This window comes from Mauremys mutica, chromosome 15 (genome assembly GCF_020497125.1).
Source record: "Mauremys mutica isolate MM-2020 ecotype Southern chromosome 15, ASM2049712v1, whole genome shotgun sequence".
NCBI lineage: Eukaryota > Metazoa > Chordata > Testudines > Geoemydidae > Mauremys > Mauremys mutica.
In genome coordinates this window covers 4,514,025-4,528,227 of record NC_059086.1, presented here as the reverse complement: position 1 = coordinate 4,528,227, position 14,203 = coordinate 4,514,025, and the positions used below count along the sequence as shown (strand labels likewise).

At 61.6% G+C, this 14,203-nt stretch overlaps 1 protein-coding gene across 1 annotated transcript; it reads left to right on the top strand.

Annotated features, from left to right (window-relative positions):
- The first annotated feature begins 1 nt into the window (after position 1).
- On the top strand, positions 2 to 14,020 carry LOC123350245 (synaptosomal-associated protein 25-like). The gene is made up of 8 exons (XM_044988731.1): positions 2 to 153; positions 6,635 to 6,787; positions 9,502 to 9,543; positions 10,174 to 10,222; positions 11,133 to 11,250; positions 11,847 to 11,981; positions 12,579 to 12,723; positions 13,510 to 14,020. The coding sequence occupies exons 2-8, from the start codon at positions 6,716 to 6,718 to the stop codon at positions 13,576 to 13,578; spliced, it is 630 nt and encodes a 209-aa protein (XP_044844666.1). The 5' UTR covers positions 2 to 153; positions 6,635 to 6,715; the 3' UTR covers positions 13,579 to 14,020.
- Positions 14,021 to 14,203: the final 183 nt, after the last annotated feature.

Genomic DNA, 14,203 nt, shown 5'->3' with positions numbered 1-14,203 from the left:
TGGCAGCCAATGGGAAAGCATCCTGAGCTGCCAATCAGGCCAACTATCCAATGGGAGCCCTCTAGAGGTGGGGCCACCCCTCCAGAGGAGCAGAGGTTCTGAGCTGCTGCGACTAGACGCAGAACAGGGATCCTGGAACTGAACTAGCAACAGGTAAAAGGGGAGGGGCGGGGGCTGCAGGGGGATGGGGATCCCTCGGCCCTAGGGGTGGGGGCGGGTCTGTAGAGGGGAGGGTGGATGGGGCAGTGGGAGGAGATCTGGGCAAGGGGTGGAGGGTCTCTGGAGGAGGGTCTGGGTAGGAGGATGGAGAAAGGAGGGTGTGGTCTGGAGACAATTGGGATGTTTATTAAGGGGAGATGGGGGACTGTAGGGGGCTCTGGGGGAGACTTCGGGGGGTCTGGGCAGATGGGGTCCATGAAGATTCCAGACAGAGGGAGTGGGGGTCTGAGAGGTGGGGCAGTCTGTGGTCAACCTATCTCTCCACCCCCTCCCAGCCTCACGCTCCCATCTGGATCATTCCTGGGACTCTCCATGCCTCTGGGCTGGTCCTTTTCAGACGCTGTACGTTTGTATTGCTATTAGGTGTATTATGGTAGCACCGCGGCATCCCAGTATTGGATCAGGCCCCCATGATGCCCGGTGCTGTACAGAACAAAAAGACGATCCCAATATAAATACTACGACGTAGAGCTTTTCTATTTACTATTCCCATTTGCACTGTCACGTTTGGACGGGATCAAATCTGACCCAGAGGGTCATTTTGAAGTTTCCGAATGGACGTGTTTGGAATTGTTATTCCATGAACAGTTTCAAAGGTTCAGTTTTGGGGAGGCAGCCCGGATTTCCCATGGGCAGGGCAGTCCCATGTTCCAAGGGGCTCCGGCCACGTGGGATGGTAACTCCGGCTTCCCCAGCTCCTGATCCCGTGGGCCCAGCACCCCCCGCTCAGCCCGAGGCTCACTGATTTCAGCAGGAGCGGAGGGGCTCTCCGCACCACCCAGGAGGCACTTGGAACTAGTTAGAGCAGGGGGGACTTGGCACACAACAGGATCAAACCCTAAATGTGGCTGCTTGCAAAGGAGCTGGCTTTCCATCTGGCTACGCGTGAAATGGACCCGTGTCGCTGGCTGGGAGCCGGTCTGTGGGGCTGGGAGATGGAACCCAGAGCGAGGGAGTAACTTGCCCAAGGTTACACAGTGAATCAGTGGCAGAGTTGGAACCAGGCCCTTAGCCCTGGTCCTTCCTGGGTCCTAATGTTGTATGGGGATCATAGGTGCGGTCTGGCCAAAGCACAGGGGGCCCAGCTAAATTTCAGGTCTGGGGTTTACAAGGGTGGTTTCCTTAGTTTGCGGATCTGAGTAAGAATGGTCTAGCCTAGTGGTTAGAGCAGGGTGGGGGGACTGGGAGTCAGGATCTACCTAGGATCTACCCCCAACTCTGGGAGCGGGAGTGGTGTCTACTGGTTAGAACAGGAGACCGGGAGTCAGGACTCCTGGGTTCTTTCCTCAGCTCTGGGAGGGGAGGGGTGGTCTGTGAGTTAGAGCAGGGGGGACTGGGACTCATGATCCTCGATTCTATTCCTCAGCACCGCCACTGGCTGGCTGTGACCTTCCCCACCATTCTGTGCCTCAGTTTCCCTACCTGTAAAATGGGGATAATGATCCTTCACAGGAGATTCAGAAACATCTCTATAGCATTCTGAGATCCCTGGATGATGGTCGCTGAGTCGCGGCACGATGGATAATGTGTTCAGCGGGAGTTACAGTGCAGGGGAGTTTAGAACCACAGTGAGTCAGTGCCCTTCTCTGGCGCTGCTCATCCAAGGAGCGCTGAGCTCCTCCCCGCTCCACCCAGTGCTGTACTCCCCATGTTACAGAGGGGGAAACTGAGGCACAGGGCAGGGACTTGCCCAAGGTCACCCAGTGAATCTGTGTGGGAGCTGGAAGGAGAATCCAGGACTCCTGGGAGTACTGACTCTAAGCCCCTCTCCCTCCCACACTTGCTCATCTATAATTATGAGCGCCCCCCACAGCCAGTGCCCCTGCCCTGCTCCCCACAGCGCCCCCTGCTGGGAGAACCTTTGCATAAGGGTCGCTGCCTCTAATTAGGTGTTATTTGAAGCTGCTCCATTGGATTGTGGAAGGAGCGAAAATGAGCTCCGAGCCACCCTAAAAATGCCCCTTTGGGGTCCCCTATTTACACCCCGAGATTCCGTGGACTCCCTTTATAACTCAGGAGACACCCACATGCTGGGGGGAGAGGAGAGGAAGAAGGGACATGATCCTGTCCCATCACCAGTGACAGGGTGGGGGTGGGGGGCCCATCTGAGGGCCTGCTGCCGCGGAGGGCTAGATCCTGGCTCATAGTAGGGAGCAAGGGAGGTCTGTATCCAGAACCCTCGCTGCCTGTTCGAGGGATTGATCCGGGGATGGATGGAGGTGGGGTCTCATCAAGGGTTAATCGACCCCGGGCTGCAGGCCGGTCCCTCCCTGCCTCACGCAGACCTGGGGTGTTTATGATTTTCCTTTGAGTCAGCCAGTTGAGGGGCACTTGGCTGGTGCTCTGGCTCAGGTCCCCAGAGAGCAGACAGCGCATCAGGTGGCTGAGTCATGGCTGGAAGCTGAGGCCTGGCCGTCACGCCTCGGGGCTGCAGATGAGTCTGTTGCTATTGCTGTGACGGCGGAAAGCGCCCAGATGCTATGGGGATGGGCAGCAGCGGCATAAAACACTCTTGTCCCTTCACCGTAAGGATCTCTCTCAGCACGTCAGCCTCCCCTGCCCTTCCTCTGACACCCCCTGTCACCCTGCCCCACTTCCTCTCCTGGCACCAGCCAAAGAGCCCTCATTAGGAGGCAGCTGATTGCAGCTGCTCGCCTTGTTTTACAGATGGGGAAACTGAGGCACAAGGAAAGGCTGGGATTTGCCTGAAAGGTCACATAGCACATCAGTGGCAGAGGCAGGATCTGAGCGCAGTCATCGTGAGTCCGTGTCCACCCCCTCCTCACAGCTCTAACCACTAGGCACCACTCTGGGACTGGACCCCCGGCGGCCTGTGTCTTGCTCCCACCTGCTTGAACCATTAGGCAAATTTCCCTGTCGAAGTGGGGAACAGAACCTGGGAGTCGCCGCTGAGCTCCCCCACCCTGCTCCCTGCAGCACAGCGCCCCCTAGCACCGCACTGGGGCTGGCACTGAGAGGAGAGAGCGCCCCCTACTGAGCCCCCACCCTGCTCCCTGCAGCACAGCGCCCCCTAGCGTCACATTGTGGTCAGCACTGACTGTGAGGAGAGGGCGCCTCCTACTGAGCTCCCATCCCCTCTCCCTGCGGCACAGCGCCCCCTAGTGCCCCACTGGGCTCAGTACTAGGAAGGAAGAGCGCCCCCTCTTGATACCCCCGCGTCACTGCTTGCAGCAAGGGGCTTCCCGGGCAGATCCAAGGCCGCTCCATAGGCCCCGGCCTCAGAGCCTGGTTAGTAATCCCGCCTAGGCGGCACAGCCCCCGGGCTGACACCCCGTGTCATCCTGCCCCACCTCCTCCCCCCGCACCAGCCAAAGAGCCCTCATTAGGCGGCAGCTGATTGCAGCTGCTCGCTTGTTGTGCGCTGCGAGGTGTGCAAACTCAGCTCCTGTGGCGCTGGGCGTCCCCCCCACAACTCCCCAGCGAGGCATGTTAAAAATAGCCTGTCACTGGTTCCCCCTGCCACCCGGGAAAGGGGGCGTGTTGTGGCTGCGGGTGGGGAGGATACTTGGCAAATCTCTCTCCATACATTAGCAGAGGCGAAGCAACAGCTGAGCATCTTGGCATAACATGAGGCCGTGGGGGAGCTGATTTAGATCTAGCAGCGAGGGGGCAGGGGACTGGGGGGCTGGCCTGGTTCTGACCCATGTCAGTGTCGGGGGGCGGGGGCTGCTTTAGATGGGGGGTGGGCGGGTTGAAACTGAATGAAAAAGACAGGGTCGAAAATCAGATCAGGAACAACGAAAGACAAATACAGAGGGAGTGTGAAAGGCGCTCTGAGGAATGATGGGACGCGGGAGATCTGGAAGCGCAGACTCCCTCAGTGACCATGGACCAGTCTCTGCAGTGCTCTGTGCCTCGGTTTACCCATCTGTAATGAGGAAAACAGCCCTTCCTTTGTCTGTTTAGACTGTTTAGCTCTGTGGGGCAGGGACTGGCTCTCGCTCTGTCTGTGCAGCGCCCGGCTCAGTGGGACCCTGATCTCGGTCGGGGTCTGTGCAGCGCCCGGCGTGACGGGGCCCTGATCTCGGTTGGAGTCTGTGCAGCGCCCGGCGCGACGGGGCCCTGATCTCGGTCGGGGTCTGTGCAGCGCCCGGCGCGACGGGGCCCTGATCTTGGTCGGAGTCTGTGCAGCGCCCGGCACAACAGGGGTCCTGATCTCGGTCGGGGTCTGTGCAGCGCCCGGCGCGACAGGGCCCTGATCTCGGTCGGAGTCTGTGCAGCGCCCGGCGCGACGGGGCCCTGATCTCGGTCGGAGTCTGTGCAGCGCCCGGCACAACAGGGGTCCTGATCTCGGTCGGGGTCTGTGCAGCGCCTGGCACAATGGGTCTTGATCCCTGATCAGGGGATCTAGATGCTAGCCGAACAGAGTCAAAGCCCATCTAGCCTGGTCTCCCGTCTCCGACAACTCCCAGCACTGGCTGCAACAGAGGAAAGTGTCAGAACCTCGCCTCACCCCGACCTCCCCCAGAGATCAGCAGAAATCCTGAAGCGGGAGGTTTCTCTCCCCGTCTGGATTTACACCTTCCCAATGAATCGTTTCCAGATAAGGAACAGAACCAAACTCAAACTCACTCTTTATGGTTGGAGCCTTCTGGGAGCCATTTCGAATCACTGAATTCCGGGGAGGGCAGTGGAGGACACCATGAGACTGAGAATTAACGAGTTGATTTAAAATAAAAATCACGAGTGAAAGCAAACGGCCCTTTCGATAGAACCAGCCCCTGGGTGGATACTCGCCGTCATCGGTCTCAGGCCGAGAAGAATGGACAGAAAATCCTCTTGCTAACAGCACCCCCATGCAGATGAGTGCACTGCTCGAAAACCAGGGTACTGCCCCTTTCCCTAGCCAATTATAACAACACCCCTTAATGAATTAAACCTGCCTCTGGCCTGATCTGTATTTTGGCTGCTGTATTTAAGCCAGGCCTCAAATATTGCCTACTTCTTTATTGGCTGTTGTCCAACATCGTTTGAATTGTCATTTGTGTCGATGCAAATGCTGTAATTGCTACTATTCCGAGACACCCCCAAATTCCCTTACAACACCAGCCAGAAACCCCCCCCCAGGTCACGTCTTCATAGAATCACAGAATATCAGGGTTGGAAGGGACCTCAGGAGGTATCTAGTCCAACCCCCTGCTCAAAGCAGGACCAATCCCCCAGACAGATTTTTACCCCAGATCTCTAAATGGCCCCCTCAAGGATTGAACTCACGACCCTGGGTTTAGCAGGCCAATGCTCAAACCACCGAGCTATCCCTCCCTCGCGTCTATTAATCCCTTTTGTTCACACTTAGCTTTAATAATACGGCGCCTAAAGTCCTGCTCCATACTTGCATTTCAGCACGTTTGCAATTAGCAGACGCCTACACGATTTTATAGGGACAGTCCTGATTTTTGGGTCTTTTTCTGATACAGGCTCCTATTACCCCCCACCCCCTGTCCCGATTTTTCACACTTGCTGTCTGGTCACCCTATACGCGACCCCGTAGGCTGCACTGTTTTCTTAGCCTCAACTCTCCTGCCCCGGCAGATTCTTGTTCTCCATCTCAAAGTCTGACCCCGTTTTTGACTCTTGCCCATGTGACGCTGGGTTGTCGGCAGCGGGGCTGGGACCTGCGACTTCTGGATCTTAATGTGTGAGCCTCTCCGTCTCCTGTCTGAGCCAAAAGTCCCTGCTCACGTCATTAAGGCTCTAGCAGGCTCAAGCGCCTGGATGTGGCCACCACTAGAGGGAGACAGAGCGCCACCCAGAGGCGGTGTTGGTTGCATCAAGTTCCCGTCCTCAGCGTCATCCGGTGGCAGTCAGTTCCGCAGGCTGACGCCTCGGGTGGAAAAGCATTTCCTGGTGTTGGGTTTGAATTCCCACATTAGTTCCATCGCCTGTCGCTGAGTGATGAGACGGGGTCCCTGCCCAATCTCCCTTCTCTGTCCTGGGCACAGTGTTACTCACGTTCCCCTCCTATTCACGCTTCTCTAACATAACACTCCCCGTCATTTCAGTCCTTCTTCATATGTTCCACCCCCCGAGCTTTCTCCATCTGTCTGTGACCCTTCCCTCCATCCCTCCCAACCCAGCACTCCCCTCCAGGGACCCCCCCTTCTTCCCCCACCCAACACCTCCGATCGCTCTTCATCCAGCCATCCAGGACACCGCCTCCCCCCATCTATAAATAAATGCCAGTCCCTTCTCGCCCTGGACACTGTGCTGAGCTCTCCAACCAATAGGATTTGTATACACACCCTGGTGGGAGAGCTCTCCCACAGCCTAGGGGATTTGGACACCTCCATCATGGGTGATGTGTCTAAGCCCCCTAGGCTGGAAGTCTCAGCCTTTGTCTGCTGCTTGCAGGGCTATGGACACTAGCGTAGCTGCTTTATGTCGCCCCCTGCAGGTGATCTGGGAGAGGACATAAGCGGAGCCTGTCCCCTGTGTGTTCCCGAAGGCACTCGCCCTCCACCGGGGAGCCTGCAGGATGGCAGCCAATGGCACAGTGGGGCCTGAGTCGCAGGAGCTGCAGCGCCGCGTGGATCAGATCACAGACGAGGTGAGCAGGGACGAGGGCCCTGGGGCCAGCGCTAGCATCCCAGAGCGCCTGGCACTGGGGCAGGCGTGTGAATACCCCCACGGCAGAAACTGAGGCACCGAGAGAGGAAGTGACTTGGGCAAGGCCAGACTGCAAGTCAGTGGCAGAGTCCTGACTCCAGCCTGCCTGCTCTAACCCACTAGTCCCCGCTCCCCTCCCAGAGCTATGGAGAGAACCCAGGAGTCCTGGCTCCAGCCTGCCTGCTCTTACCCACTAGCCCCCGCTCCCCTCCCAGAGCTGGGGAGAGAACCCAGGAGTCCTGGCTCCAGCCTGCCTGCTTTACCCACTAGCCCCCGCTCCCCTCCTGGAGCTGGGGAGAGAACCCAGGAGTCCTGGCTCCAGCCTGCCTGCTCTAACCCACTAGCCCCCGTTCCCCTCCCAGAGCTATGGAGAGAACCCAGGAGTCCTGGCTCCAGCCTGCCTGCTTTAACCACTAGCCCCCGCTCCCCTCCCGGAGCTGGGGAAAGAACCCAGGAGTCCTGACTCCAAGCACCTAGGGGAACAGGGGAAAGATGGGGCCAGGGAGAACAAAGGGATCCGAACTGCCTTGAGGGGACTAGAGCGAGGCCCAGGTGGAGGGGAAGGAAAACCCAGCCCCTGCCCCTGATGGCGACTGATGGGGTGAAAATGCCAACTGGGGAAGTGGCAGCTCCTGAACCGGGCGGTTAATCCCTGGGAACCTGCCCCCGAGCTGCAGAGGAGCAGGGGATACGGCGGCTCCCGAAGGGCCATTGGGAAGCAGCTGGCACCTGCGAGCCTTGTTCCCCTTTCAGCCGGAACAACGGGCTCCACCCAGCAGGTGGTGAATTCATCCCCTCCCAGGGCACACAGAGGGCAGCGGATGGGCAGGGCAGGAGCCAAAGGATTTGGGGGCTGCCCCACGGCAGGACAACCGCTGGCAGGGAGCTCATTTCAGGGGGCCCGGGAGGGGACAGATTCAGTGAGTGCAGGGCAGACACCTCCCTGGGTCTCTCAGTGCAAAGCCCACACGGATAGATTATAACAGCCACACAGTGGGGATCGGGGCCCCGTCACGCCGGGCGCTGCCCAGACACGCAGCGACCGAGATCGGGGCCCCATCACGCCGGGCGCTGCCCAGACACACAGTGACTGAGATCAGGGCCCCGTCGGGCCAGGCGCTGCCCAGACACACAGCGACCGAGATCGGGGCCCCGTCACGCCAGGCGCTGCCCAGACACGCAGCGACCGAGACCAGGGCCCCGTCGGGCCGGGCGCTGCCCAGACACACAGCGACCGAGATCGGGGCCCCGTCGGGCCGGGCGCTGCCCAGACACACAGTGACCGAGATCAGGGCCCCGTCGGGCCGGGCGCTGCCCAGGCACACAGTGACTGAGATCGGGGCCCCGTCGGGCCGGGCGCTGCCCAGACACACAGTGACCGAGATCGGGGCCCCGTCGGGCCGGGCGCTGCCCAGACACACAGCGACCGAGATCGGGGCCCTGTCACGCCGGGCGCTGCCCAGACACACAGTGACCGAGATCAGGGCCCCGTCGGGCCGGGCGCTGCCCAGACACACAGCGACCGAGATCGGGGCCCCGTCGGGCCGGGCGCTGCCCAGACACACAGCGACCGAGATCAGGGCCCCGTCGCGCCAGGCGCTGCCCAGACACACAGCGACCGAGATCGGGGCCCCGTCGGGCCGGGCGCTGCCCAGACACACAGCGACCGAGATCAGGGCCCCTCGCGCCGGGCGCTGCCCAGACACACAGCAACCGAGATCGGGGCCCCGTCGCGCCGGGCGCTGCCCAGACACACAGCGACCGAGATCAGGGCCCCGTCGGGCCGGGCGCTGCCCAGACACACAGCGACCGAGATCAGGGCCCCGTCGGGCCGGGCGCTGCCCAGACACACAGCGACCGAGATCAGGGCCCCGTCGGGCCGGGCGCTGCCCAGACACACAGCGACCGAGATCAGGGCCCCGTCGGGCCGGGCGCTGCCCAAACACACAGCGACCGAGATTGGGGCCCCGTCGCGCTGGGCGCTGCCCAAACACACAGCGACCGAGATCGGGGCCCCGTCACGCCGGGCGCTGCCCAGACACACAGCGACCGAGATTGGGCCCCGTCGGGCCGGGCGCTGCCCAGACACACAGTGACCGAGATCAGGGCCCCGTCGGGCCGGGTGCTGCCCAGACACACAGCGACCGAGATCGGGGCCCCGTCGCGCCGGGCGCTGCCCAGACACATCACAAGGGCCTAGAGAGCTTTCAGTCTAAATAGACAAGGGAAGGATTCTCATCCATCTTTTACAGGTGGGGAAACTGAGGCACAATCACTCACCCAAGGTCTTGTGGGGCTGAGACAGAAATCAAACCCAGATCCCCTGAGTACCCATGTAACATCATAACCATGAGGCTGGGGGGCCAGCCTGCCTCCCTTCCATAACATCCCCCACACCCCACATGATCTCCCCCAGCTACTTTCATTCTGCAGAGGATTTTCAGGAGAGCTCATGCAGGGAAGGCACTTTCTGCAAGAAGGCTGGCTGTGGTTTTGTTGCGCTGTTGAAGGGCCGTGCCCCAGAGGTAGCTGCACTTCAGTCGCCTGCCCCATACGCAGCACTGACCTCCTCAGCCGGGGCGTGTGCTCTCTGCCGACGGGAGCGCCGGGCTGCGTTTCTTGTACCAACACCCTGTTCTCTGTTCTCCCCTGCAGTCTCTGGAGAGCACCCGCCGGATGCTGCATATGGTGGAAGAGGTAAGAGCTGAGCCAGGACCCCAGGGGTGATGGGGGGGTGGTCCCTTGGTACCCCCTTTAATACAGAGCTGTGCAGCAGCTGATGGCAAAGGCAGCTGTCCCTTGGGGCTGGTAAACTGGAGTCCCAGTTGGAATTGATCAGGGCACTGCTGCGGGGAAGCTCACAGCGCCAGAGTCCCTGGCTGGGCACTGCTGTGGGGAAGCTCGCAGCACCAGAGTCCCTGGCTGGGCACTGCTGCGGGGAAGCTCACAGCATTAGAGATCCCAGCCAGGTATGGGAAGGGCTCTCTTGTGGGGAAGTTCACTGCACCAGAGTCTTCAGCCTGGTACTGGCAGGACACTGCTGTAGGGAAGCTCACAGCTGTGGAAAGCCCGGCTGGGCACTGTTGTGGGGAAGCTCACAGCTCTGCAGTTCCTTTATGGACACTGCTGTGGGGAAGCTCACAGCAAGAGACCCCCGCACAGGGCACTGCTGTGGGGAAGCTCCCAGCACCAGAGTCCCTGGCTGGGCACTGCTGTGGGGAAGCTCACAGCCTCTGGCGTCAGAGCCCTGTTCTGAGGTTGGTGTCCCAGTGGCTGGGCCGGGGTTTGCTAACACTGCCCCCCCCCTTACCTCCTCTCCCGTCGCAGAGCAAAGATGCTGGGATCCAGATCTTGGTGATGCTGGATGAACAGGGAGGTGAGGAGCGGTGGGGGGAGGGGAGGAGGAGAGCAGGACACAGCCAGTGTGTGCCTGGGGGGGACAATCCCAGAACCGCCCCCCCATGTCACTCCTGTTGCAGACCCACCCGGCTGGATCAGCACCGGCTCCAGTTTAAGGCTGGATCCCCCTGAGTTCTGCTGGATCCAGGCCTGGTCCCGGATGGACCCGTTTCCTGAGACCCCCCTGTGCTTGGCTGTGCGGCTCCCAACTCCCATGGGTGCGGGTGGGGGGGCGCCAGCGCTAGGGAGGGGGCAGAGCTGGCTCATCACATGAGAGAGTGGGGGTAGGGGGGGAGCCAGCTCCAGTATCCCCCCTCAGTAACTCACAGCCATGGTGACTGGAGTCCAAGCTGGAACTGGCCAGGGCACTGCTGTGGGGAAGCTCACAGCACTGAATTCTCAGTGTGGGGGGGGGCACTCTCCATTGGCTCCCCATCCCCCCCCATTACTCTCATCTGGGAGGGGCAAACCCCAACCCCGTAGGTTATTTGTACCTGAGGATGAACCTCAAGACCTGAACCCCCCTGGTACCCCTGAATCCCCCATTACCCCACCCTGGGTTCATGCATCTTGAGACAGCCCCAGGCTCCTCCTAACTGGGGGCAGGTCCAGGTGACGACTCAATCCATTGCCAGCCTAGAGCCTGCCCCCCACCGGGGGCTCCCCCCAACCCCCCAGGGACTCCCCCAGCCCTATGGTCTCATCTGCCCCCCAACACCCTGCCCCATGGACTCCCCCAGCCCTGCAGCCTCATCTCCCACCCACACAGTCCCCCAGCCCTACGGCCTCCTCTGCCCCCAACACCCTGCCCCACAGACTCCCCCAGCCCTACGGCCTCCTCTGCCCCCCTGGCCCCGGCACTCACCTGCCCCTCATCCCCTCTCCAGAACAGCTGGACCGGATTGACGAGGGGCTGGACCAGATCAACCAGGACATGAAGGAGGCGGAGAAGAACCTGACAGACATGGCCAAGTGCTGCGGCCTCTGTGTCTGCCCCTGTGCCAAGTAGGTGCCCCTCCACCCCCTGCCTGGAAGGGGAGACACCCCTATGATCTGCTGCCCCATCACCTTCGCCCTGCTGGCCCCATCCCCATGCGACAATGCAGCCTCCCCACAGCCCTGCATCTCAGAGCGCCTGGCGGGCATGGGGCAGCCCTGTGAGATCAGACTCCAGCCGGGTTTGGGGGGCAGCCCTGTGGGACCAGACCCCAGCTGGGTTCGGGGGCAGCTCTGTGGGATCAGAACCCAGCCGGGTTTGGGGGCAGCCCTGTGGGATCAGACTCCAGCCGGGTTTGGGGGGCAGCCCTGTGGGACCAGACCCCAGCTGGGTTCGGGGGCAGCTCTGTGGGATCAGACCCCAGCTGGGTTTGGGGGCAGCTCTGTGGGATCAGATTCCAGCTGGGTTTGGGGGCAGCCCTGTGGGACCAGACCCCAGCTGGGTTCGGGGGCAGCCCTGTGGGACCAGACCTCAGCTGGGTTTGGGGGGCAGCCCTGTGGGATCTGACCTCAGCCAGGGAAAAGGAGGGACCTGGCTGCCCTGGTTGGGGTCAGACCCCCCAGGCCTGTGTCCCACCGGCTCCCCCCATCCTTGTTTTACTGAGGCTGAAGAACATCAAGGCCAGTGAGGCATACAAGGCCGTCTGGGGCAACACCCAGGACGGGGTGGTCTCCACGCAGCCCTCGCGGGTGGCAGACGAAAGGGAGCAGATGATCATGAGCGGCGACTACATCCACAGGTAGGGCCAGCGGGACCCCCCCAGGCGCCTCCCAGGGGCTGAGCCCAGCTGGGCCCCCTTGGGCTGAGAGCCCATCGGCTGGTGTCCCACTGGGAGTGGGATGGGTCTGGGTGGCTCAGGAAGAGGTGCTCTCGCTGAGGGGGGGACCCCCAAACCCCTTAGGTTATTTACATCTCGGGGGGACCTCAAGCCCAGGTTCTTGAGACAGTCCTGCGGGGTTCTGGACCATCAGAGACTCGATGCTTCAGCGTGGTGTTAGGGGGCAGGACGGGGGGCTCAGTAGGGGGTGCTCACCCCTCAAAGTTGGTGCTGGCCTCCATGGAGAGGGGCTCAGAAAAGACGGCCTGTCTGGGGAACATCCTGAATGGGGAAGGAGCGGGAATCCAAGGTCTTATATAGCCCATAGAGATGCAGTCGCTGGCTAAACAGCTCCCTCTAGTGGCTGCAGCCTGCATCGAGGATAACAGCCTGCTACTGCCCGGTGGCAGAGGGAGCTACTCCCTTAGCCCAGGCGGCAGAGAGGCTGGCGCTGTTCGTGCTTGGGGTCAGAGCAGGACGCTCCCCACCTTACGTGGGGGGCGGGGCCGGATCTTCCAGAATAACGAATGACGCGCGGGAGGACGAGATGGAGGAGAACCTGGTGCAGGTGGGGAGCATCCTGGGCAACTTGAAGAGCATGGCGCTGGACGTGGGCAACGAGATCGACATCCAGAACAAGCAGGTGGAGAAGCTCATGGAGAAGGTGAGCGCTGCGCGGCCACCCGCCCGCCTCCCCACCCGGCGACAGCCTTTGGGCAGGAGCCCGGTTGCCTGCAGGGGGCGACAAAGGAGGGGGATGCTGTAGGGGGCTGGAGATGGGGAGGGTCTTGCCCCACTAAGGAGCCAGGCTGAGAACCCCCTCCAGCTCGGATCCCTCCTCGGCCGCCAGCTGCCCTCCGGCCCAAGGAGGGTGGGCTACCAGCCGAGCACGCTCACCCGGTGCCGCGCACTTGTGAATCGTCCAGCTGGTGGATACCAGCCCAGCTACTGCTGCTGGCCGAAGGAGCGAGTCCCTCCTTGAATTCAAGGTGCAGCGAAAGGCTGCTGGGAGCGTGGGGGGAAGGGAGGCGTTGAGCCCGGCAAAACGCAGGTAGAGAGTGGGGGGGTTGGGACAGTCGAAGGGATGGGGGAGGGGAGCAAACAGCCAAACTGGGTCAACGATGGAGCATGCTCAGTGTCTGACGGAGTCGGCGGGGGATGGGATTGGAGGACCCAGTGACCCCTTCCCGGTGCCATGTTCAAGTGGGAGAGGGCTGGGCTTCCGAGCGGGGGAGTCCTGGGTTCGAAACCCCCTGGCGGCGGCTAGCGAGGGGCTAGATCTGCACCCGTAGGCCCAGGTCCCCGCCCACCTGCTCGGGAACTAGGATCTTAGGTTGCTGTGGGGGTGGTTGCTGCCCCTAACAGGGAGCTGTGGCCCCCGGAGTTGTCTCCCCCCCCCAGCCTGGATCAGGGCGTGAGCCCGTTCCACCGCCGCCTCCTCTCCCCGCAGGTCACCGTGAACGAAGATCGCATCCAGGAAGCCAACACCCGGGCCAAGAAGATTCTAAAAAATGCCTGAGACGCCGCGCCACGTGCTCTCCCGCTTCGCTGCCCCCCAACCCCGGCTCCCGGTCGCAGCTGTCCGTCCGTCCGTCCCTGCTGTCCAACCTGCCCTGGAGTCTCTGGCGCCGTGTGTTAGGTGGAGCCTCGGCTGTCCGGGGGCAGGCGTAGCGTGTGCGCACTGCCATTGCACTTAGCGGATAACAGCCTTACTATTGCAGCTCGCTAGGGGAGCTCCTCCTGTAGCTCCAGTGGGAGAGGGTTGTCCCTGGGTGCTGAAGGTTGTAGGCTCGGTCACAGCTGGGAGGGCGGAGTATGCTACAGACACAGTGGCTCCATGTGTTGTGGGGGGAAGGGATCTTTATATCCTCTTGAGGGTACACATGTGAAACCCCCCCCCACACACTGTAGGAAAGGCAGACCCCTGTGCATCATGCCCCAATGCAGAGACTCAGAAGGAGGAATCTGCCCTGAACTTTCTCCCAGTCAGGGGCTGCTCCAGGCCCCAGCACCTGCGGGAGGTCCACCGGAGCCGCCTGCCGCCCTCCCGGCGACTGGCAGAGCGCCCCCCGCGGCATGCCGCCCCAAGCACGCGCTTGGTGTGCTGGGGCCTGGAGCTGCCCCTGCCCCTACCCCTGAGGCTC